The sequence below is a fragment of the Pongo pygmaeus genome, chromosome 20 (assembly GCF_028885625.2).
Source record: "Pongo pygmaeus isolate AG05252 chromosome 20, NHGRI_mPonPyg2-v2.0_pri, whole genome shotgun sequence".
NCBI classification, from domain to species: domain Eukaryota; kingdom Metazoa; phylum Chordata; class Mammalia; order Primates; family Hominidae; genus Pongo; species Pongo pygmaeus.
Window position 1 is genome coordinate 3720223 of NC_072393.2, and position 21935 is coordinate 3742157.

Consider the following 21935-nt stretch of genomic DNA (forward strand, 5'->3'; position numbering starts at 1 on the left):
GATTATCATTGCACCCAATTTACAGATGAAGAAACTGAGGCACTGTCAGTGGCAGAGGTGGGACTCGAACCCATCTGAGTTCTGCTTTGCAGATGATCTACTTGTGTAGCAGGGCTTTTTCTCCACGTCAAGATTCTCCAAAGAAAATTGAACTTTTTTTTTTTGAGACAGAGTCTCGCTCTGTTGCCCAGGATGGAGTGCAGTGGCGCGATCTTAGCTCACTGCAACCTCCGCCTCCTGGGTTCAAGCAATTCTCCTGCCTCAGCCTCCCGAGTAGCTGTGACTACAGGTGCCCACCACCACACCCAGCTATTTTTTTTTTTTTTTTGTATTTTTAGTAGATATGGGGTTTCACTGTGTTAACCAGGATGGTCTCAATCTCCTGACCTCATGATCTGCCTGCCTCGGCCTCCCAAGGTGCTGAGATTACAGGTGTGAGCCACCATGCCCGGCCAGAAAATTGAACTTTAACAGTACAGTGTCTGGCTGGGTGTGGTGGCTCATGCCTGTAATCCCAGCACCTTGGGAGGCCGAGGTGGGAGGATTGCTTGAGCTCAGGAGTTTGAGACCAGCCTGGACAACATAGTGAGACCTCGTCTCCACTAAAATTAAAAAAAAAAACAAACAATTAGCGAGTGTGATAGTACATGCCTGCAGTGCCAGCTACTCAGGAGGCTGAGGTGGGAGGATGGCTTGAGCCCAGGAAGTAGAGGCTGCAGTGAGCTATGATCTCACCACTGCACTCCAGCCTGAGCAACAGAGTAAGACTCTGTCTCAAAACAAACAAAACAAAAAACAGTACAGCTGTCCCTCAGTATCTGCAAGGGTTGAGTTCCAGGACCCCCTCAGATGCCAAAATCCATGGATGCTTGAGTTCCTGACATAAAACGATATGGTGTTTGCATATAACCTAAACATATCATCCCATATACTGTAAATCATCTCTGGATAACTTACAATACCTAATACAATGTAAGCACTATACCAATGGCTGTTACATTGCATTGTTTAGGGAACAATGAGAAGGAAAAACCCCATATGTGTTCAGTACAGACACATTATTTTTCCAAATATTTTCTATCCGTGGCTGGTTGAATCCATGGATGCAGTGCCCATGAATGCGGAGGGCCAACTGTATTTTCTCTTTAAAACAAAATTTTTTTTTGAGAAAGGGTCTCGCTCTGTCACACAGGTTGAAGTTCAGTGCTACGATCACAGCCCACTGCAGCCTCAACTTCCCAAGCTCAAGCAACCCTGCCCCAGCCTCTGAGTAGCTGAAAACACAAGTGTGCAACCATGCCCAGCTAATTCTTCAAAAAATTTTGGTAGAGGTGGGGTCTCACTATGTTGCCCAGGCTCTGACTGTATTTTTTTTTAACAAAACAAGTCAGTCCACCTGAGTATTAAAATAATTACTTTAGTTAGCACTAAACTAATAACTCTTCACTAAAAAGAATGAGTCTGTGTAGGGTTTGCATGGTGCCGAGGCCTTTGTCCACATGGCCTCACTGACTCTTCAGAGGACGTGCGGCACCATCGCTCCCCACGGTCTAGACAAGAAAACCTCCAAGGAGGACCAGGGGCTCACGTCAAGTGCAGGGGCGGGTTCAGACCCAGATCTTTCTGACCCCAGTGCCCCTTGCTCGGCTAAATATCAGCCACTCAGTAGACAGTTTGGGAGTCTAAAAGCCCATTTGCCAGGGAAAAGTATCAGTAAAGATTTTAGCCCAATACCACTGTGGATATATATTAAAAAGTGAAACTCCAACCCCATAGGGGAAGGAGCAAGGTATGAGGGTCATTTTGGGGAAAATGGATTAGAAGGCAAAGAGGCTCTACACCACCTGGCCCCCAACCGGGCCCTGCTGCAGACTCCTGCCAGCCAGGTGAGTCATCCGCAGTGTCAGGGCCGGGGACAAGGAGACATTCTCTGCGGCACAGGAAAACCTCATGAAAGTTACAGCTTTTTTTATTTTTTGAGACAGAGTCTCACTCGGTCACCCAGGTTGGAGTGCAGTGGCGCAATCTCGGCTCACTGCAACCTTTGCCTCCCGGGTTCAAGCATTCATTCCTCTAGCATTTTCACACACTCGTCCTGAGTGTCCACATGCTGGACACTCATGAACACCATGACTATGACACCTGATGAACACCATGACACAGATACCCGATGAACACCATGACCGTGACACTTGATGAACACCGTGACCGTGGAACTCGATGAACACCGTGACCGTGGCACTCGATGAACACCGTGACTATGGGACACTCGATGAACACCGTGACCGTGGCACTCGATGAACACCGTGACCGTGGCACTCGATGAACACCGTGACCGTGGCACTCGATGAACACCGTGACCGTGGCACTCGATGAACACCGTGACCGTGGCACTCGATGAACACCGTGACCGTGACACTCGATGAACACCGTGACCGTGGCACTCGATGAACACCGTGACTATGGGACACTCGATGAACACCGTGACCGTGACACTCGATGAACACCGTGACCGTGACACTCGATGAACACCGTGACCGTGGCACTCGATGAACACCGTGACCGTGGCACTCGATGAACACCGTGACCGTGACACTCGATGAACACCGTGACCGTGACACTCGATGAACACCGTGACCGTGACACTCGATGAACACCGTGACTATGGGACACTCGATGAACACCGTGACCGTGACACTCGATGAACACCGTGACCGTGACACTCGATGAACACCGTGACCGTGACACTCGATGAACACCGTGACCGTGACACTCGATGAACACCGTGACCGTGACACTCGATGAACACCGTGACCGTGACACTCGATGAACATGACTATGACACTTGACGAACACTATGACTGCGACAATCAATGGACACCATGACTGTAACACACAATGAATGTGACTGTGACTGTGACACGTGATGGACACCATGACCGTGACACTCGATGAACACCATGACCGTGACACTCGATGAACACCATGACTGTGGAACTTGATGAACACCATGACTATGGGACACTCAATGAACACCGTGACTGTGACACTCAATGAACATGACTATGACACTTGACGAACACTATGACTGCAACAATCAATGGACACCATGACTGTAACACACGATGAATGTGACTGTGACACTTGATGAACACCGTGACTGTGACATGCGATGGACACCATGACTGTGACACGCGATGAACATCCTGACCATACATTCGATGAACACCGTGACTACTGACTTTTGATGAACACCGTGACTATGGACACTCAATGAACAGCATGACTACAGACACCTGACGAACACTACGACAGTGGCAGTACTCCTGTTCCCACACTCCCTCCCATAGGTGGCTATGAAAAAAACAGAACTACAGAGCGAGTGCTATCCAGGCTGCACTGAGCACCGACGGATGAGCCAGAGGAAGGTGGAGGGTTCCATGCGGGAGCTGGGGCAGAGCAGAGCTGGCCTCAGCTGTACAGCCCTTGCTGGAGACCACCCCAGCCCCTCACCCTCCTCCCTCCTCAGCAGCATCTCTTTGTCCTCCTGGCAGCCAGAGAGGGGTCTTTTCAAAGTACAGCCCTAACCATGCCATCTCCTGCTCAAAGCCCTCCCAAGGCCCTGCCACAGCCACATCCCACCGATCCCATCCCTCGGTGTCTATGGCTCCCCTCCCCGCTGCCTGCAGGTGGCTGCTCAGTGACACCCTGGGATGAGCCCTCCTGGAGCCCCTGTGGCCTGACGCTGATCAGCCTCTGTCCCCTGGTCCTGCTTTTTCTTCTTCCTGGCACCACCCAGTATACACTGCACGTCTGTTCACAGGCCATCTCCTCCCTGGTCCCAATGCCCTGAGATGCAGGACCAGCTGCAGTTGCCCAGCTGTCTCCCCGGGCTGCGGCACGTGGCACGCAGCAGCGGCTCCGTGCACATCCAGGGAGGTCAGGCACATGTGCTGAACGGCGCTTGTGTTGGGGAGGGCTCTGTTAACCACCTCAGCCTGTTTCTCCAGATTCTCCTGAAGGACCAGAAATCAGCAGCTCTACAGAAGGATGGACATGTCCCCTGGGACCACACACGCTCTGATCTGCACCATCGTGGGATGTTTTCATCTCTCCCAGGAAAAGCAGAAGGGCCCTATCCATAAAGAAGAAACATTCAGATTCCACAGATCGGCCAAATTGTGGGATTTGTGTTTCTCTTCTGGAAGTCTCAGAGACTTTATTGGCCAAAAAGTCGATTAGGAAAGTGGTCCAGGCCGGGCACGTGGCTCACGCCTGTCATCCAGTACCTTGGGAGGCCAAGGCAGGCAGATTGCCCGAGGTCAGGAGGTCGAGACCAGCCTGGCCAACATGGTGAAACCCCGTCTCTACTAAAAATACAAAAATTAGCCCAGCGTGGTGGTGTGTGCCTGTAGTCCCAGCTACTCAGGAGGCTGAGGCATGAGAATCGCTGGAACCCAGGAGGCGGAGGCTGCAGTGAGCTGAGATCGCTCCATTCCACTCCAGCCTGGGTGACAGAGCGGGATTCTGTCTCAAAAAAAAACAAAAACAAAAACAAAAAACAAAAAACCAAAACATGATCAGTAGCTCTCTTATCTCCTTGGGGATGACACTTCTTTTTTATGACAAAATATTTCAAACATAGAACCACCTAACAAACACACATCACTGAGATGGGTAAGTGCTAATGTTTGGCTGTATTTGTGTCAGAGCTTATTGTTTAAATACATAGAGAGAATTGAAGCCCCACCTGGATCCTATTCCTTTTTCTTCCTCCCTAGGGTTGGTAGCTGTCTTGTCTAATCATAATTCTTTTACTACATATGTATGAAGGTTTTGTTTGTTTGTTTCAGAGACGGGGCTGGCTTTGTTGCCCAGGCTGGATGGAATGCGATGTCACCATCACAGTTCACTGCAGCCTCTCGCTCCTGGGCTCCATATGAATCTGTATACAACATGGTGTTGTGTTTTTCAGTTACACGTGTGCAAAATGATGTTCTTGTTGTGCATCTCACCCTGCAACTTGCTTCTCCAATGCCCGGCAAACCTTGTCTGAAATGTACTGATACAAGTCCACGCAGTTCACTGATTTTAACTCCTTCTTCCCTACGCTGTCCTCCTACCTGGACAAAGGGTCCTCTGCCCAGGCCCTGCATCTTAGAGTTTCATTGCCCAGTACAGAAGCACCAGCCACATGTGGCTGAGCTCTTTTTTGTTTGCTTGTTTTATTTTACTTTTTTTTTTTTTTTTGAGACAGTCTTGCTCTGTCGCCCAGGCTGGAGTGAAATGGTGTGATCTCGGCTCACAGCAACCTCTGCCCCTTGGGTTCAAGCAATTCTCCCACCTCAGCCTCCCAAGTAGCTGGGATAATAGGCACCTACCATCAAGCCCAGCTAATTTTTGTATTTTTGTAGAGACGAGGTTTCACCATGTTGGCCAGGCTGGTCTTGAACTCCCAACCTCAGGTGATCTACCCGTCTCAGCCTCCCAAAGTGTTGGGATTACAGGCATGAGCCACTGCGCCTGGCCTGATTGTTTTAGATATGAGGTCTTGCTCTGTCGCTCAGGCTGGAGTGCAGTGATGTGATCATAGCTCACTGTAGCCTCGAAACTCCCAGGCTCAAGTGATCCTCCTGCCTCAGCTTCCCAAGAAGCTGGGACCACAGGCATGCACCATCACCACACAAGGCTAATTTTCTTTTTTGGGGATAGAGATGGGGTCTTGCTATGTTGCCCAGGAACGACCTCCAACTCCTGGCCTTATGCGATCCTCCTGCTTCAGCCTCCCAAAGTGCTGGGATTACAGGCCTGAGCCAGGCTGAGCACTTAAAATACGGCTCGTGCAGCTGAGGAACAGAATGTTAAATTTTAAAATTTGTTTCATTTTAGTTAATTTAGATTTTAATGGCCATGCATGGCTAGAGGTGACCGGGGGCCAGCATAGATCTAGGTCACGCTGGTCACTGCACAGATCACAAACACACACACGTGTGCATGAGTCAAGAAGCACATGGTGACTCGGTGCCTTGTTTGCTCTAGGTTGGCCACGGTTCAGGCCCCGGGAGACCCAGGCCCCATCTCTGGCTCTACACCATGAAGGCAAAAGGTGACCACGCCAGAATGCTTGCAAAGTTTGAGGATTCTGCCTCCCAACTGCAGGGAGAGCTCCAACGTGGCTTCAGAGGGCAAGGAGGGTCGAGGAAAGACCACCCCCTTCGCAAACCCTCCTGTTGGGAACACGGCCGGCAACGGGCCTCACTCCTCGGCAGGGCCATGGGGCCGTGGCCTTCCTCTTCTGTGGGTCTGATTTGTGGTCTCAGATGCACCCATGGATCCGTGTGTTCAAAGCATGGTTCTGGGCAGCTGAGGAGCTTTTTGTAATATGAAATAACCCACAGGTCAGGTGTGGTGGCTCACTGCTGTAATCCCAGCACCTTGGTAGGCCAAGGCAAGAGGACTGCTGGAGCCCAGGAGTTCAAGACCAGCCTGGGCAACATAGCCAGACCCTGTCCCTACAAAAAAATAAAAATAAATTAGCCAGGTGTGGTGGAGCGCCTGTAGTCCCAGCTACTCGGGAGGTTGAGGTGGGAGGATCACTTGAGCCCAGGAGTTTGAGACATAGCCGGACCCTGTCACCACAAAAAATAAAAAAAATTAGCTGGGTGTGGTGGGGCACCTGTAGTCCCAGCTACTCAGGAGGTGAGGCGGGAGGATCACTTGAGCCCAGGAGTTTGAGGCTGCAGTGAGCCATGATTGCACCAGTGTACTCCAGCCTGGGCCACAGAGCTGGACACTGTATCGAGACAGAATCTCACTCTGTTGCCCAGGCTGGAGTGCAGTGTCACAATCTTGGCTCACTGCAACCTCCACCTCCCACTTTCAAGCAATTCTCGTGCCTCAGCCTCCCAAGTAGCTAGGATTACAAGCGTGAGCCACTGTACCTGGCCAAAATCCATAATACTCTTAAACTTGTAGGTCTGATGTGTCACAGGTAAAGCAGAGTGACTTTTTTTTTCTTTTTTTGAGATAGGGTCTGGCTCTGCCACCCAGGCTGGAGTGCAGTGGCATGATCATACCTCACTGCAGCCTCCAACTCCTGGGCTCAAGAGATCCTTCCACCTCAACCTCCTGAGTAGCTGGGACTACAGGCGTGCACCACCATGCCTAGCTAATTTTTTTATTTTGTGTAGAGATGGGGGTCTTGCTGTGTTGGCCAGGCTGGTCTTGAACTCATGAGTTCAAGTGATCCGCCCGCCTCGGCTTCCCAAAGCATAGGAATTACAGGCGTGAGTCACTGTGCCCGGCCAGAGTGACTCTACCACAGCAACTAGAGAGACCCTGAGCATTCGAATTGCAAATTGATGTTTGGAAAATGTTAGACAGCATGCAATTCAATTTTTAAAGCAAAGAAACCCTGTAGCTGTATATAATTTTGATCTAAAAACTTGAGTCATTACATTATCTTTTCCATTTTGCCTGAAAAAATAACAGCTTTATTGAGATATAATTCATTTCCCGTAGAATTCAACCATTTAAAGTATAAAATGTAGTGGTTTTTAGTATATTCACAGAGTTGTACAATTGTCAGTTCAATGCATTTCAGAACTTTTTTTTTTCTTTTTTTTTTTTTCTTTTTTTTTGAGACAGAGTTTTGCTCTTGTGTTCCTGGCTGGAGTGCAGGGGCACGATCTCAGCTCACTGCAACCTCTGCCCCCAGGGTCCAAGTGATTCTCCTGCCTCAGCCTCTCGAGTAGCTGGGATTGCAGGTGCACGCCAGCAAGCCCAGCTAATTTTTTGTATTTTTAGTAGAGACGGGGTTTCACCATGTTGGTCACGCTGGTCTCGAACTCCTGACCGCAGGTGATCCACCTGCCTTGGCCTCCCAAAGTGCTGGGATTACAGGTGTGAGCCACCGTGCCCTGGCCCATTTCAGAACATTTCGTGACCCCACAATGAAACCCCAGCAGAAGGGAAAATGTAATGGTGCAGCCATTGTGGAAACAGTCTGGCAGCTGCTCGAAAGCTAGAATTATCTCATGACCCAGCAATTTCACTCCTAGGTTCCTACTCAAAGGAAAAGAAAGCAGAGGCTCAAGAAAGTATTTTACACCAATGTTCACAGCAGCACTGTTCACAGTGGCTAAAAGGTAGGAGCAACCCAACCGTCCATCAGTGGATAAATGGGCCAGGCGCGGTGGCTCATGCCTGTGATCCCAGCACTTCGGGAGGCCGAGGTGGGCGGATCACTTGAGGTCAAGAGTTCGAGACCAGCCTGGCCGACATGGTGAAACCCCATCTCTACTAAAAATACAAAAAATAAGTGGGCCTGGTGGGGCGCGTCTGTAATCCCAGCTACTCAGGAGGCCAAGTTGGGAGGATCACTTGAACCCAGGAGGCGGAAGTTGCAGTGAGCTGAGATCGCGCCACTGCACTCCAGCCTGGGAGACAGAGCAAGACTGTCTCAAAAAAATTGGATGAATGAACATAACGTGGTCCATCCACACAATGAAATATGACTTGGCCTTAAAAAGAAAGCAAGTCCTGGCCGGGCACGGTGGCTCACGCCTGTAATCCCAGCACTTTGGGAGGCCGAGTCGGGTGGATCACGAGGTCAGGAGATCGAGACCATCCTGGCTAACACGGTGAAACCCTGTCTCTACTAAAAATACAAAAAGAAATTAGTCGGGCGTGGAGCAGGCACCTGTAGTCCCAGCTACTCAGGAGGCTGAGGCAGGAGAATGGCGTGAACCCGGGAGGCGGAGCTTGCAGTGAGCCGAGATCGCGCCACTGCACTCCAGCCTGGGTGACAGAGCGAGACTCCGTCTCAAAAAAAAAAAAAAAGAAAAAAGAAAAAGAAAACAAGTCCTGACATAGGCTACAAGGTGGATGAACTGTGAGGCCGTCACGCTCAGTGAGAGAAGCCAAGCACAGAAGGACAAATCCTGTGTGGTTCCACTCCTAGGAGGTCCCTAGAGGTGTCAGATTCACAGAGACAGAAAGTAGGATGGAGGGATGCCAGGAGCTGGGGAGGGGAAGGGGAGTGAGTGTTTCACGGGGACAGAGCTTCATTTTGGGAAGATGAAAAAGTTCTGGAGATGGATGGTGGTGACGGCTGCCCAACCACGTGAATGTGCTTAATGCCACTGAACAGTGCACTTGTTAATAAAATGGTAAAACTGGTTAATTTTATGTTATCCAGATTTTATCATAATAAAAAGCAAAGAAACTTCATATCCACTACCAATCACTTCCCCTCTCCACCCATCTATCTTGCCTTTTAACGTTAATAGAAATTTCTGAATATTATAGGAAAGTAACTTTTAAAAAAACATACAAATGAAGTTAACTTTTCGATGTTTTACTTCCTTTTTTTTGAGACGGAGTCTCGCTCTGTCACCCACACTGGAGTGCAGTGGTGCGATCTCGGCTCACTGCAACCTCCACCTCCCGGGTTCAAGTGATTCTCCTGTCTCGGCCTCTGGAGTATCTGGGATTACAGGCACCTGCCACCACACCTGGCTAATTTTTGTATTTTTGGTAGAGACGGGGTTTCCACCATGTTGGCCAGGCTGATCTCGAACTCCTGACCTCAAGTGATCCACCCGTCTCGGCCTCCAAAAGTGCTGGGATTACATGTGTGAGCCACTGCGCCTGGCCCAATGTTTTATATTTAAATTGCATTTATGATGAAGACATATTTAATTTTTGCACATTTGTGGTTTAATGGCGTCTTGTGGTTGAATCCTTTAGATGAGTCTTTCTCAATTGGGGTTCCAGCAGAGAACGAGGCCTGGTACCCAGAGGCCTCCACGTGGGGAAGGAATTCCTCTCCCTCCCTGGAGTCTGGAATGGAGCTCCCTGTGGCCCACCCCCGGGAGACTCAGTCTCTGCAGTCTGAGTCTGTGCTCTGCAGTTTCCAGGCAGAACCCTGATTGGGAAAGGGGGCTGCAGGGTTGCCCCAGGTGGCCATGGTCAAGTACCATAGGCTGGGTGGCTTCAGCAACAGAGACTTCTTTATTCTCTCACAATTCTGGAGCCTGGATGTCCTAGATCAAGGTGTCGGCAGGGCCGGTCCCTCTGTGGCTTGCAGACGGCGGTCTTTGCCCTGTGTCCTCATGTGGTTGTCCCTCTGTGCGTGTCTGTGTTCTAATCTCCTTTTCTTGTAGGGATCCCAGTCAGATTGGATTAGGGCCCATTCTGCATTGAGCTAAATTGATTAAGTTGAATTCATTTCAACTTAATTCTCTCTTCAAAGACCCTGGCTCTCCAACTGCACCCTAGACTGGGCAACATAGTGAGACCCTGTCTCTACAAGAGAATTTTTTTTTTTAATACAGAAGTATAAAGGGGGGCCAGTCATGGTGCCTCACACCTGTAATCCCAGCACTTTGGGAGGCCGAGGCAGGAAGATGGCTTGACCCCAGGAGTTTGAGGCCAGCCTGGGCAACATAGTGCTACCCTATCTCTATTAAAGAAGAAAACTTTAAAAAAAGAAAAAAGAAAAAAAAAAGGTAAAACTGCAACATGGTCCCTACAAGGTCACACCTTTGTAATCCCAGTACTTTGGGAGGCTAAGGCAGGAGGACTGCTTGAGCCCAGGAGTTTGAGACCAGCCTGGGCAATATGACAAAACCCCATCTTTACAAAAAAAAAAAAAAAATTAGCCAGGCGTGGTGGTGTGCACCTGTACTTCCAGCTACTCAGGAGGCTGAGGAAGGAGGATCACTTGAGCCCAGGAGGTCAAGGCTGCAGTGAGTCATGATCACACCACTGCACTCCAGCCTGGGAAACAGAGCGAGATCCTGTCTCAAAAAAAGAAAAGAAAAGAAAAAAACTAAAAATAAGTCAAGACCCTGTCTCCCAATCCAGGCATATTCAGAGGTACTGAGGGTTAGGACTTCAACACAGGAATGTGTGGGAGAAGGGCGTGGATTCAGCCCCGATGGCTGCTTCAGGTCATGTCCATAACATACTCAAATGATATGGAAATCTTTTTCTTTTTCTTTTTCTTTTCTTTTCTTTTTTTTCTGAGACAGAGTCTTGCTCTGTCGCCGAGGCTGGAGTGCAGTGGCACAATCTTGGCTCACTGCAACCTCTGCCCCCCAGGTTCAAGTGATTCTCCAGCTTCAGCCTCCCAAGTAGCTGGGACTAAAAGTGTGTGCCACCATGCCTGGCTAATTTTTATATTTTTAATAAAGACGGTTTCGCCATATTGGCTGGCCTGGTCTCGAACTCCTGATCTCAGGTGATCTGCCCACCTCACCTCAGCCTCCCAAAGTGCTGGGATTACAGGTGTGAGCCACCGCACCCGGCCTATATGGAAACCTTAATTACACAAACATCATTAATGCTGAAATTAAGGCACAGAAAATAAATGCTATGGAGCATATAATCATTTATGGATGAGTATGTTTTCATTTTATTTAAGACATCCAAACATCATCAGCCCATCGACAGAATGCCCAGACATGCACAAAAACACTGTCGCCCCTGGATGTCCATGGGAGATGAGTTCCAGGAACCCCCAGTGGATGCCAAAATCTTCGGATGCTCAAGACCCTGATATAGAAGGCTGTAGTGGCCGGGCATGGTGGCTCACACCTGTAATCGCAGCACTTTGGGAGGCCGAGGCCAGTGGATCATCTGAGGTCAGGAGTTCGAGACCAGCCTGACCAACATGGTGAAACCCCGCCTCTACTAAAATGGATAAATACAAGATACAAAAAGCTGTAGAATGTGCACATAGCTTCCTGCATACATTAAATCATCCCTAGATTACCTGACACCTAACGCAATGCTGCACATTACTTCATTTGTGTGGATTCAACACGGTACTTGGCGTGTGGCAAATTCAAGCTTTGCTTTTTGAAACTTTGTGGAATTTTTCCAAGTATTTTATTTTATTTTATATTTCTAGAGACAGGTTCTCACCCCAGACTCCCAGCTGGAGGGCAGCAGCATGATCATAGCTCGCTGCAGCCTCAAATTTCTGGGCTCAAGCAATCCTCCCATCTGAGCCTCCTGAGTAGTTGAGGCTATAGGCACATGCGACCATGTCCAGCTAATTTTTTTTAATTTTTAGTAGAGATGAGGTCTTGCTCTTTTGCCTAGGTTGGTCTCAAACTCTTGGGCTCAGGTGATCCTCCCGCCTCAGCCTCTCCAGTAGCTGCGACTACAGGTGTGCACCCACACCTGACCATTTTTCCAAATATATATATATGTACATATATATACGTATATATGTACATATATATGTGTATATATATGTGTGTGTATATATATATATATATATATATGAGACAGAGTCTCCCTCTGTCGCCCAGGCTGGAGTGCAATGGCATGATCTTGGCTCACTGCAACCTCCGCCTCCCAGGTTCAAGTGATTTTCCTTCCTCAGCCTCTCGAGTAGCTGCAATTACAGGTGCCTGCCACCATGCCCAGGCTAATTTTTGTATTTTTAGTAGAGACAGGGTTTCACCATGCTGGCCAGGCTGTTCTTGAACGCCTGACCTTAGGTGATCCACCCGCCTCAGCCTCCCACAGTGCTGGGATTACAAGCGTGAGCCACTGCGCCTGGCCCATTTTTCCAAATATTTTTGATCGGCAGTTGGTTGAATCCACAGATGCGGAACCCATGGATAGGGAGGGTCGGCTAATTAAATCCAGCCGACTCAAAAAACCACAGCACCACACAGTTTTTGTGTATGTTGTTAGAAAGTTATGTTTGTCCTGGTGAGCGGGACAGAACATACTGTATTTAACTTTAGCGAGCTTAGTTGATAATGTTAAAATATGTAGACATATGGTAGGCAGGCTTCCATCTGTACTTCTGCCCTGGGCCTCCCAAATGTAAAGACTGATTAGTTACATAAGCAGAACACGCATCTTAAAAAAAAAAACTGTTTACTTATTTGAAACTGTCCCGATTCATTCACCTTTTTCCCATTTTCCTTACTACATAAGTGGAATGTGCTTCTAAAAGAAGAATAATTGTTTACTTGTTTGAAAATATCACAGTTCATTCACCTGTTTTCCTTAATTACATAAGCAGAATATGCTTCTACCGAAAAGACTGTTTACTTTGAAAATATCATGATTCATTCACCTATTATCCTATTGGTGGACATTTATACTATGTATTAGTTATCTCCTGCTGAGTAATAGATTACCCCACAGAAGAACAACGAGGCTTTAAACACTGTGTCTGTGGATCAGGAATTTGGGACGGGCTTCAGTGGGTTCTGGCTTGGGGTCTTTTATGAGGTTGCCAATAAGAGGTCAGCGGCGGGCAGCAGGATCTGCTTCCAAGATGCCTTCCTGCCAGGGTTGGCAAGTTGGTGCCGATTGTTGGTGGCAGTCCTTGTTCCTCCCATGCGGGCCTTTCCCTGCACAGCTTGAGTGTCCTCACAACACAGCGGCCGCTTCCTCCAGAGCCAGGGATATGAGGGAGAGCAGGGGAGAGGGAGGCACACACAGCAGGTGAAAGTTGTCCTTGTTATGATGCAGCTTCAGGAATCATTTCATAGAGCCGGGGGCAGGGAGGTGGCTCACACCTGTAATCCCAACTGCTTAGGAGGTGGAGGCGGGAGGATCGCTTAAGCCCAGGGGTTCTAGACCATCCTGGCCAACATGGTGAAAGCCCATCTCTACTAAAAACACAAAAATTAGCCAGGTGTGGTGGCACGTGCCTGTAATCCCAGCTACTCGGGAGGCTGAAGCAGGAGAATCACTTGAACCCGGGAGGCAGAGGTTGCAGTGAGCTGAGATTGCACCACTGCACTCCAGCCTGGGCAACAGAGCAAGACTCCTTCTCAAAAAAAAAAAAAGTATTTTTTGAAAATAAGAATATTTGTAAAAAGGAATCATATAGCATAACTTCTGCCACATTCCATTAATTAGAAGCGAATCACTGAATCTGACCTGCACACATGGCGGGAGGCTCAGGCCTCACCTTTTGAAGGAAGGCGTAGAGAACAATTTGCAGACGTATTTCTAGACCACCTCACATTGTTTCCAATCTTTCGCCATTAAAGCAATGCTCCAAGGTTTATTCTAGAGTGGCCTCTTGTCCTGCCTGAGCCCGACACCACCCTCAAGCCACTAAGAGTCAACGGCAAAGAGGCCAGGAGAGCCGATTTGGAATCATCAGGATCTACTCCTGGAGCCGGGACCACCCTCTCCTGAGACATACAGGAGAGGGGTGGAGTCCAAACCAAGCTGGCCAGGAGACAGGACGGGATGGAGACTGGGAGGACACCTACAGGCCCTCTCTTTGGTTTTGTACAATCTACAAAGCTCAACAAGAGGGTATGATCGGCCCAAGCTACAGTGCAGGGGCGGGGAAATCCAAGTACAATCGCAGCTCTAGAGCCCTTTGGACTGAGACCTGCTGCCTCTTTTGTATAAAAAGCTTTCATGGCTGGGCACAGTGGCTCACGCCTGTAATCCCAGCACTTTGGGAGGCCGAGGCAGGTGGATCACCTGATGTCAGGAGTTCGAGACCAGCCTGGCCAACATGGTGAAACCCCGTCTCTGCTAAAAATGCAAAAATTAGCCAGGCATGGTGGCGGGCGCCTGTAATCCCAGCTACTTGGGAGGCTGAGGCAGGAGGATCGCTTGAATGGGGGAGGTGGAGGTTGCAGTGTCCCAAGACCGTGCCATTGCACTCCAGCCTGGGCAATAAGAGCGAAACTCCATCTCAGAAAAAAGCTTTCATGGCCAGGTGTGGTGTCTCACACCTGTAATCCCAGCACTTCGGGAGGCCAAGATGGGAGGATAACTTGAGCCCAAGAGTTTGAGACCAGCCTGGGCAACATAGCAAGACCCCATCTCTACAAAATAGAAAAATTAGCCAGGCATGGTGGCGCATGCCTGCAGTCCCAGCTCCTCAGGAGGCTGAGGCAGGAGGATTTCTTGAGCCCAGTAGGTTGAGATCACACCACTGCACTCCAGCCTGGGCCACAGAGCAAGACCCCATCTCTTAAAAACACAAAGCGTTAGGCCGGGTGCGGTGGCTCACGCCTGTAATCCCAGCACTTTGGGAGGCTGAGGCGGGCGGATTACAAGGTCAGGAGATCAAGACCATCCTGGCTAACACGGTGAAACCCCGTCTCTACTAAAAATACAAAAAAAAATTAGCCGGGCGTGGTGGTGGGTACCTGTAGTCCCAGCTACTCAGGAGGCTGAGGCAGTAGAATGGCGTGAACCCGGGAGGCAGAGCTTGCAGTGAGCCAAGATCGCACCACTGCACTCCAGCCTGGGCGACAGAGCGAGACTCCGTCTCAAAACAAAACAAAAACCAAACAAACAAAAACACAAAGCATTCAGTACTAGATAGTAAATCGTGAGTAGCTTTCTAGGGAGGAAGCTCCATTCTTCTCTGGCTTCCCTGGGTCCTGAGACCTTTGTCCCTCCAACCTGGAGGCCCAGGCGTGCTGAGCAGCACCAGCAGAGGGCTGTGGGAGCAAGTGAACCTCAGATGGAAGGCTGAGCGGAGTCCTTCAGCCCAGGACCCCAAGGAAAGAGCAGGAACCTGTGGAGCTTTCTCTATCTGCTCCTGCTGTGCCTCCGCACACAGCTTTGTCTCCACCTGGTGGACACCCCACCTAAGAGGACAGCGGAGGCGGCTGGTTGGTGACTGGCTCCATAGCGGAGATCAGACAGCCCATGCAGCAGAGGGCAGAGCTTTCCAACTCAGGCACTGCTGACATTTGGGACAACATTGCTCTCTGGGGTGGGGCCGTTCTGGGCCCTGCAGGGTGCTGAGCAGCGTCCCCAGCCTCCACCCACTCCATGCCAGGAGCTCCCCCAAGTTGTGACAATGACAAATGTTCCCAGACCCTGCCCAGTTAAGAATCGGTGGTCTAAGACAAGCTCGATGCCAGGGCGTAGCCTTGTGCAGGTGGACAGAGCCAGAGGCCTTCCTGCCTGGTCCAGCCCATACTCTGGAAGGATCCCCAGGACGTTGTGTGCTGGCCTCTGACTTGGAGTCAGGCTTCAGTTGGCACCATAAGACAGTGAATGAAACAGAACACGCTCTTCTCGTAGACAACCCTGAACAGCAATGCTCAGGCACGCTACAGTTTGGAATCCACTGAGCCGGGGAGCAGGGAGGATGGATGCGCGACCAACTTGCAGATGGCTAGACATCTGCTGGCTGAGGGCGAGTCTCGGCATCCCTGCTGGCCTGCAGGGCAACTCCCACTGGTTTCAGTGTTACACCCTGTGAACATCACAGCTGTGAGCAGACTGAGGACCTGTGAGGGCTACAGGGTCAGGGTGACATCAGCCGAGATACCCTTGACCTCGCTGGAGGTCACCACCCTGTCCCTCCACTCTGTTGTCTGATGGCAGGAATGGAGTGCCTCTCCTACACAGATAGCAGAGACGGGGGGGGGGAGAGGCAGGGAAACCCAGGCACCGTCTGGGAGAAGGAGGGGCATGCCAACTGCTCTGAAGACCCAGGAGCCTCCCCCAGAGGCTGGAAAAGGCCCGGGGAAGGGTGCCTGGGATTTCAAAGAGGAGGGGCTCGCTGAGAGGAGTATGGGAGAAATGAGGAGGGCTGGTGGGGCGACTGTCCTGGGTGCTGAGGGACAGAGGTTATCAGGGTGAGGGGTGGTGGGAGGTAGCTCAGGGCTCTCCAGTGCCAGGCAGAACCTGGGTTTTATCCTCAGCCACGAGGAGCCACCTGGGCATCTCATGACAAGCTTTGGCCTGAATTACATCCCCCCATCCCCAATTCTTATGTTGAAGCCCTAACCCCCACATGACTATTTGGAGATGAGGCCTTCAGGGAGGGAATGAAGGTTATATGACGTCATCAGGTGGGGACTGATCTGAACAGAACTGGGGTCCTTATAAGAAAAGGAAGAGGCCGGGCACAGCGGCTCACACCTCTAATCCCAGCACTTTGGGAGGCTGACGCAGGAAGATCACTTGAGCCCAGGAGTTCGACATCAGCCTGGGCAACATACTGAGATCCCATCTCTACAGAAAAACAACAACAATAACAACAAAAAACAAACATATTAAAAAAAAACCCACACTGGGTGCCTGTGGATACTTGGGAGTCTGAGGTGGGAGGCTCAATTAAGCTCAGGAGATTGAGGCTGCAGTGAGCTGTGATCTCACCACTGCACTCCAACCTGGGTGACAGGGCAGTCTCTTTAAAAACACAAACCAAAAAAAAAAAAAAAAAAAAGAAAGAGACACCGGGAGTACACATGGACAGAGAAAAAGCCACAGGAGGACACTGTGAGGAGGTGGCCATCTGCAACCCAAGGAGAGAGCCCTCACCAGAAACCACCCGCTGCTGGCACCTTGATCTCACACTTCTGGCCTCCAGAACAGGGAGAAAATAAATTTTGTTAAGCCCCAGTCTGTGGTATTGTTAGGGCAGCCCAGCCGACCAAGACAGGTGGAGATGGTTAGAGAGGGGAGCAGTTAGAGGGAAGGCCCATTAAGGACACGAGACACACAGGGGCCAGAACTATAGGGGGTGATGGACAGGGGGACAGAACACATGTGCCATCATGTCACCTGCAGGAAAACACAGTCAAAGCCAGCTCTCAGCAGTGTAGGGCTTTACAAACACCTAAAACAGGGCCTGGGAACAGCCAAGAGTAATACGTGTTTGGTGACTGTGACCAACACAGTGACCATGACTCAGGAAGGGAACACTTGGCCTGCCTCAAGTCATTGCTTGTGACCCCAGAAGCCACCAACACATGCAGATGCATGCACACACATGGGCATGCACACACTGCTGTTCCACTGCACTAAGCAGGCTTACACAAGGAAGTGGGGCATGGACTTTGTCTCCAATGGGGCAGCCCGCATCTTCATGGGTCTCACACCCACTCTCAGGGGAGACCATGGCCTGGCAGAGCCCAGAATTTAAGGGAGGAAGGGAGGGACAGAAGGGTTTTTAAGATGGAGTCAGCCATGTATGGCCAAATCTGGCCTGCCTGTTTTTGTACAGTCCCAAGCTAAGAATGGTTTTTATACTTTTAAGTGACTGGAAAAAGTTAAAAGGGTAATAATACTTCATGGCATGTGAAAAATTCACATGAAATTCACATTTCAGTGTCCAAAAAATAAAGTTTTATTGGCACACAGCCAAGCCCACTGGATGACGCATTGTCCATGGCTCATCTTGCAATACAATGGCAGGGTTCACTAATGTGACAGACATGGTGTGGCTCACAAAGCCAAAGATATTTACTATGTGGCTGTTTACAGAAAAGGTCCGCTGACCCCTGACTCAAAGCAACAATCATTTATTTCACTTGTGATTCTGCAGGCGGGGATCAGCTGGGCAGCTCTCCTGGTCAGGCAGGGCTCAGCTGGGTGGCTCTTCTGGCCAAGGTAGGGCTCAGCTGGGTGGCTCTTCTGGCCAAGGTGGGGTTCAGCTGGGTGGCTCTCCTGGCCAAGGCGGGGTTCAGCTGGGCGGCAATCCTGGCAGAAGTGGGGCTCAGCTGGGTGGCTCTCCTGGCCAGGTGGGGCTCAGCTGGGTGCCTCTCCTGGCTGAGGCGGGGCTCAGCTGGGTGGCTTTCCTGGCTGAGGCGGGGTTCAGCTGGGTGGCAATCCTGGTAGAGGTGGGACTCAGCTGGGTGGCTCTCCTGACCATGGCTGGGCTTTTCTGTCCTTGGAGGGCAGCTACCTGTTGGATGGGGCACTGTGGCTCTTCTCCTTGTATCTCCTCCTCCGGCAGGCCAGCCTTGGGTCCTTCACCAGGCAGGGTCCCACAAGATGGAGCAGATGCAGGCAAGGCCTCTTAAGCTTGGGCTCAGGGCAGTCACAACGTCACTTCCACTGCAGCCAACTGTCCAAGGCAGGGCACAAGGAAGCCCAGATGCAAGGGCCGGGGGAGTGGTCTCCACTTCCGGACTGGAAGAGTAGCAAGGACATGGTGGGAAGGGCATGGATATAAGGGCGGATGAAGGATGAAGGCATTTTGGCAACAATCTGCCACATCGTGGTTTCAGGAGCTGACCAGCAAAAACACAGCTCTTGGGAAGAACGCCCCACAGCATGACTCATACAGACACCAAAACCCAGGCAGCCCAGGGCAGTGGTTCTCAAAGAGGGCAGATTTTGCCCCCAGGAGACACTGGTGATGTCTGAGGATATCTGTGGTTGTCACCACTTGGGGGAGCTCCTGGCATGGAGTGGGTGGAGGCCAGGGATGCTGCTCAGCACCCTGCAGTGCCCAGAATGCCTTCACTGCAGAGAATAATCCAGCCTCAAATGTCAAAAGCACTGCTGTTGGCCAGGTGCAGTGGCTCACACCTGTAATCCCAGCACTTCGGGAGGATCACTTGAGCCCAGGAGTTGAAGACCAGCCTGGGCAATACAATGAGACCCCGTCTCTTAAAAACTGCTGCTGTTGAGAAACTCAGATCTGGGAAGGACAGGCTGGGGTCCCTGGGGCTGGGGACTAGGGATTAGAGCCTAGCTCTGCAGATGGTCGGCAGCCGACATTGCTGCTTCTGCCAGGTCTCAGGTGTGACAGGGAGAGGCCCACAGCCCTCCCAGGGTTCCCAGAGTGGGTGGTCACGCTGACTCCCCCTTGCCTTCTCACAATTTAGAGTCAGATGAAAGCTGTGGCCTCCCGCCCTGCCCTGATCCCCTGAAAATGACAAAGACAGATGTGCCTGCAGTTACCTTAGGTTTCCCAGACCCCGGGTTGAGAATCCCTGCTGTCACAGGTGGATCAAAAAGCATTTGTTGAGGTTAAACGGAAAATTTTATATTATATATATTTTGCCACCAAAAAAAAATTACATTCCAGCACATGCTGCATGGATGAACCTTGAGGACATCACACCCCGTGAGAGAAGCCAGACACAAAAGGCCATACAATATGTGATCCCATTTCTATAGAATGTCCAGGAGAGGCCAATCCACAGAGGCAGGAAGGGGATTTGTGGGTGCCAGGCTCTGAAGGAGGGGATGAAAGTAATGGTTAATGGAGATGGAGTTTCCTTTTGGGCTGATGAGAATTTTGTTCTGGAATTTGAGGTAATGGTCACACAATTCTGTTAATATACTAAAAACCAGGCCGGGTGCAGTGGCTCACGCCTGTTAATCCCAGCACTTTGGGAGGCCGAGGCAGGAGGATAGCTTGAGCCCAGGAGCACAGTTCAAGACCAGCCTGGGCAACACAGTGAGACCCCCGCCTCTACAAAGTCTCTAGAAACTACAAAAATTGGCCAGGTATGGCGGTGTGCACCTGTGGTCCCAGCTACTTGGGAGGCAGAGTTGGGAGGATTGCTTAAGCCCTGGAGTTTGAGGCTGCAGTGAGCTTTGATTGCGCCACTGCACTCCAGCCTGGGCAACAGAGCGAGACCCTGTCTCAAAAAAACCACTGTGCCGAGGCACAGGCAGGGCACAGTGGCCCACGCCTGTAATCCCAGCACTTTGGGAAGCAGAGGTGGGCAGATCACTTGAGGTCAGGCTTCAAGACCAGCCTGGCCAACATGGTGAAACCCCATCTCTACAAAAATACAAAAAAAAATTAGCCAGGCGTGGTAGCAGGCTTGTGTAATCCCCAGCTACTCCGAAGGCTGAGGTAGAATTGCTTGAACCTAGGAGGCGGAGGCTGCAGTGAGCTGAGATCGCACCACTGCACTCCAGGCTGGGTGACAGAGCGAGACTGTCTAAAAAAAAAAAAAAAGTCTTGTTCTTTCTAGGCTTTTCTAGCAACTACCACACAACAGGCGCTTCACAGCCATCTGCAGAGTCTGATTCAGAGACACCTGTGGTAGCTGAGACCAGCGATCATGTGAACACACCAACTCCGGACCAAAATCGAAAGTTGATTATTCCAAAAATGGTCAGAGCTCAGATTCCTACATCCCAGAGAGAAACCACTCAGGGGCTGACACAGATGACACTAGACAGGACAGGGGTCTTGATGTAGAGCAAGTGCCCGTAAACTCTGTAATAAACTCACAGGACAGGAAGCAGCCCTTTTAAATTCTTGCAAAGAAAAAGAGTTGGGCAGAAAACAAGAGTTCTTCTAAACTACATCATTAAGAGGTTTTTTGTTTTAAGAGACAGGGTCTTGCTCTGTCACCCTGGCTGGAGTGCAGTGATGCAATCATAGCTCACTGCAGCCTCCAACTCCTGGGCTCAAGTGATCCACCTCAGCATCCCAAGTAGCTGGGACTACAGGCGTGCACCACCACACCCAGATAATTTTTAAATTTTTTGTAAAGTCAGGGCCTTGTTTTGTTGCCCAGGCTGGTCTTGAACTGCTGGCCTCAAGCAATCTTCCTGCCTCAGCCTCCCAAAGTGCTGGGATTACAGGTGAGAGCCACTGCGCCCAGCTAATTTTTTAAATTTTTGGTAGAGATAGGGTCTCACTATGTTGCCCAGGCTGGTCTCAAACTCCTGGGCTCAAGCAATCCTCCAGCCTTGGTCTCCCAAAGTGCTGGGATTACTGGCATAAGCCAACGTGCCCAGCCAAGTTTTTCTTTTTTTTAATGTGAATTTTTTACTTCTGCTTTAAATCCCAACATAGCATGGAAAATCACTTGCATTTTCAGAACAAAGGAGGCCATCTTCCGGCTAAGCTGGAAAAAAAAAGTCATTATAGGCCTTCTGAGGCACGGTTTTAAAGATGATGTTGCTTTTGCGGGTTGCACTATGAGAAATTCTGTGTGTACAAAATACCTGAACAGAAAGTGAAAGCCCTGGGCGATCCGGGGGCAGATTCATTAAGTCATTGGATAAATACTTCCTGGGTGCTGGTGGAGACCAGCTGCTGTCATGTGCGCTGTCACAGCAGCGGGGAATAACCAGACCAAAGTCCTGTCCTCCAGGAGGGTGCTGCGTGATAGTCCAGGGAGACACGGGGTCAGCAAAATAATTCAACGCGATCTGATGGTTCTCATGCCGCAGGGACAGGGAAGGACGCGGCAGGGGGTGTG

General features: G+C 50.3%; 1 protein-coding gene across 2 annotated transcripts in view; it reads right to left on the minus strand.

Moving 5' to 3' along the window:
• ZFR2 (zinc finger RNA binding protein 2) overlaps positions 1-21935 on the minus strand; it is a 68880-nt gene that overhangs the window by 31391 nt on the left and 15554 nt on the right. The window contains exon 2 of one of the 2 annotated variants that reach the window (XM_054464780.1): positions 18080-18888. The exons of the other annotated variant lie outside the window; for it this stretch is intronic. Within the exon in view, the coding sequence (XP_054320755.1) occupies positions 18729-18888 (160 nt within the window). The 3' untranslated portion in view covers positions 18080-18728. Of the gene's footprint in view, positions 1-18079; positions 18889-21935 lie in introns of those variants that run through there. 2 annotated transcript variants of the gene reach the window in all.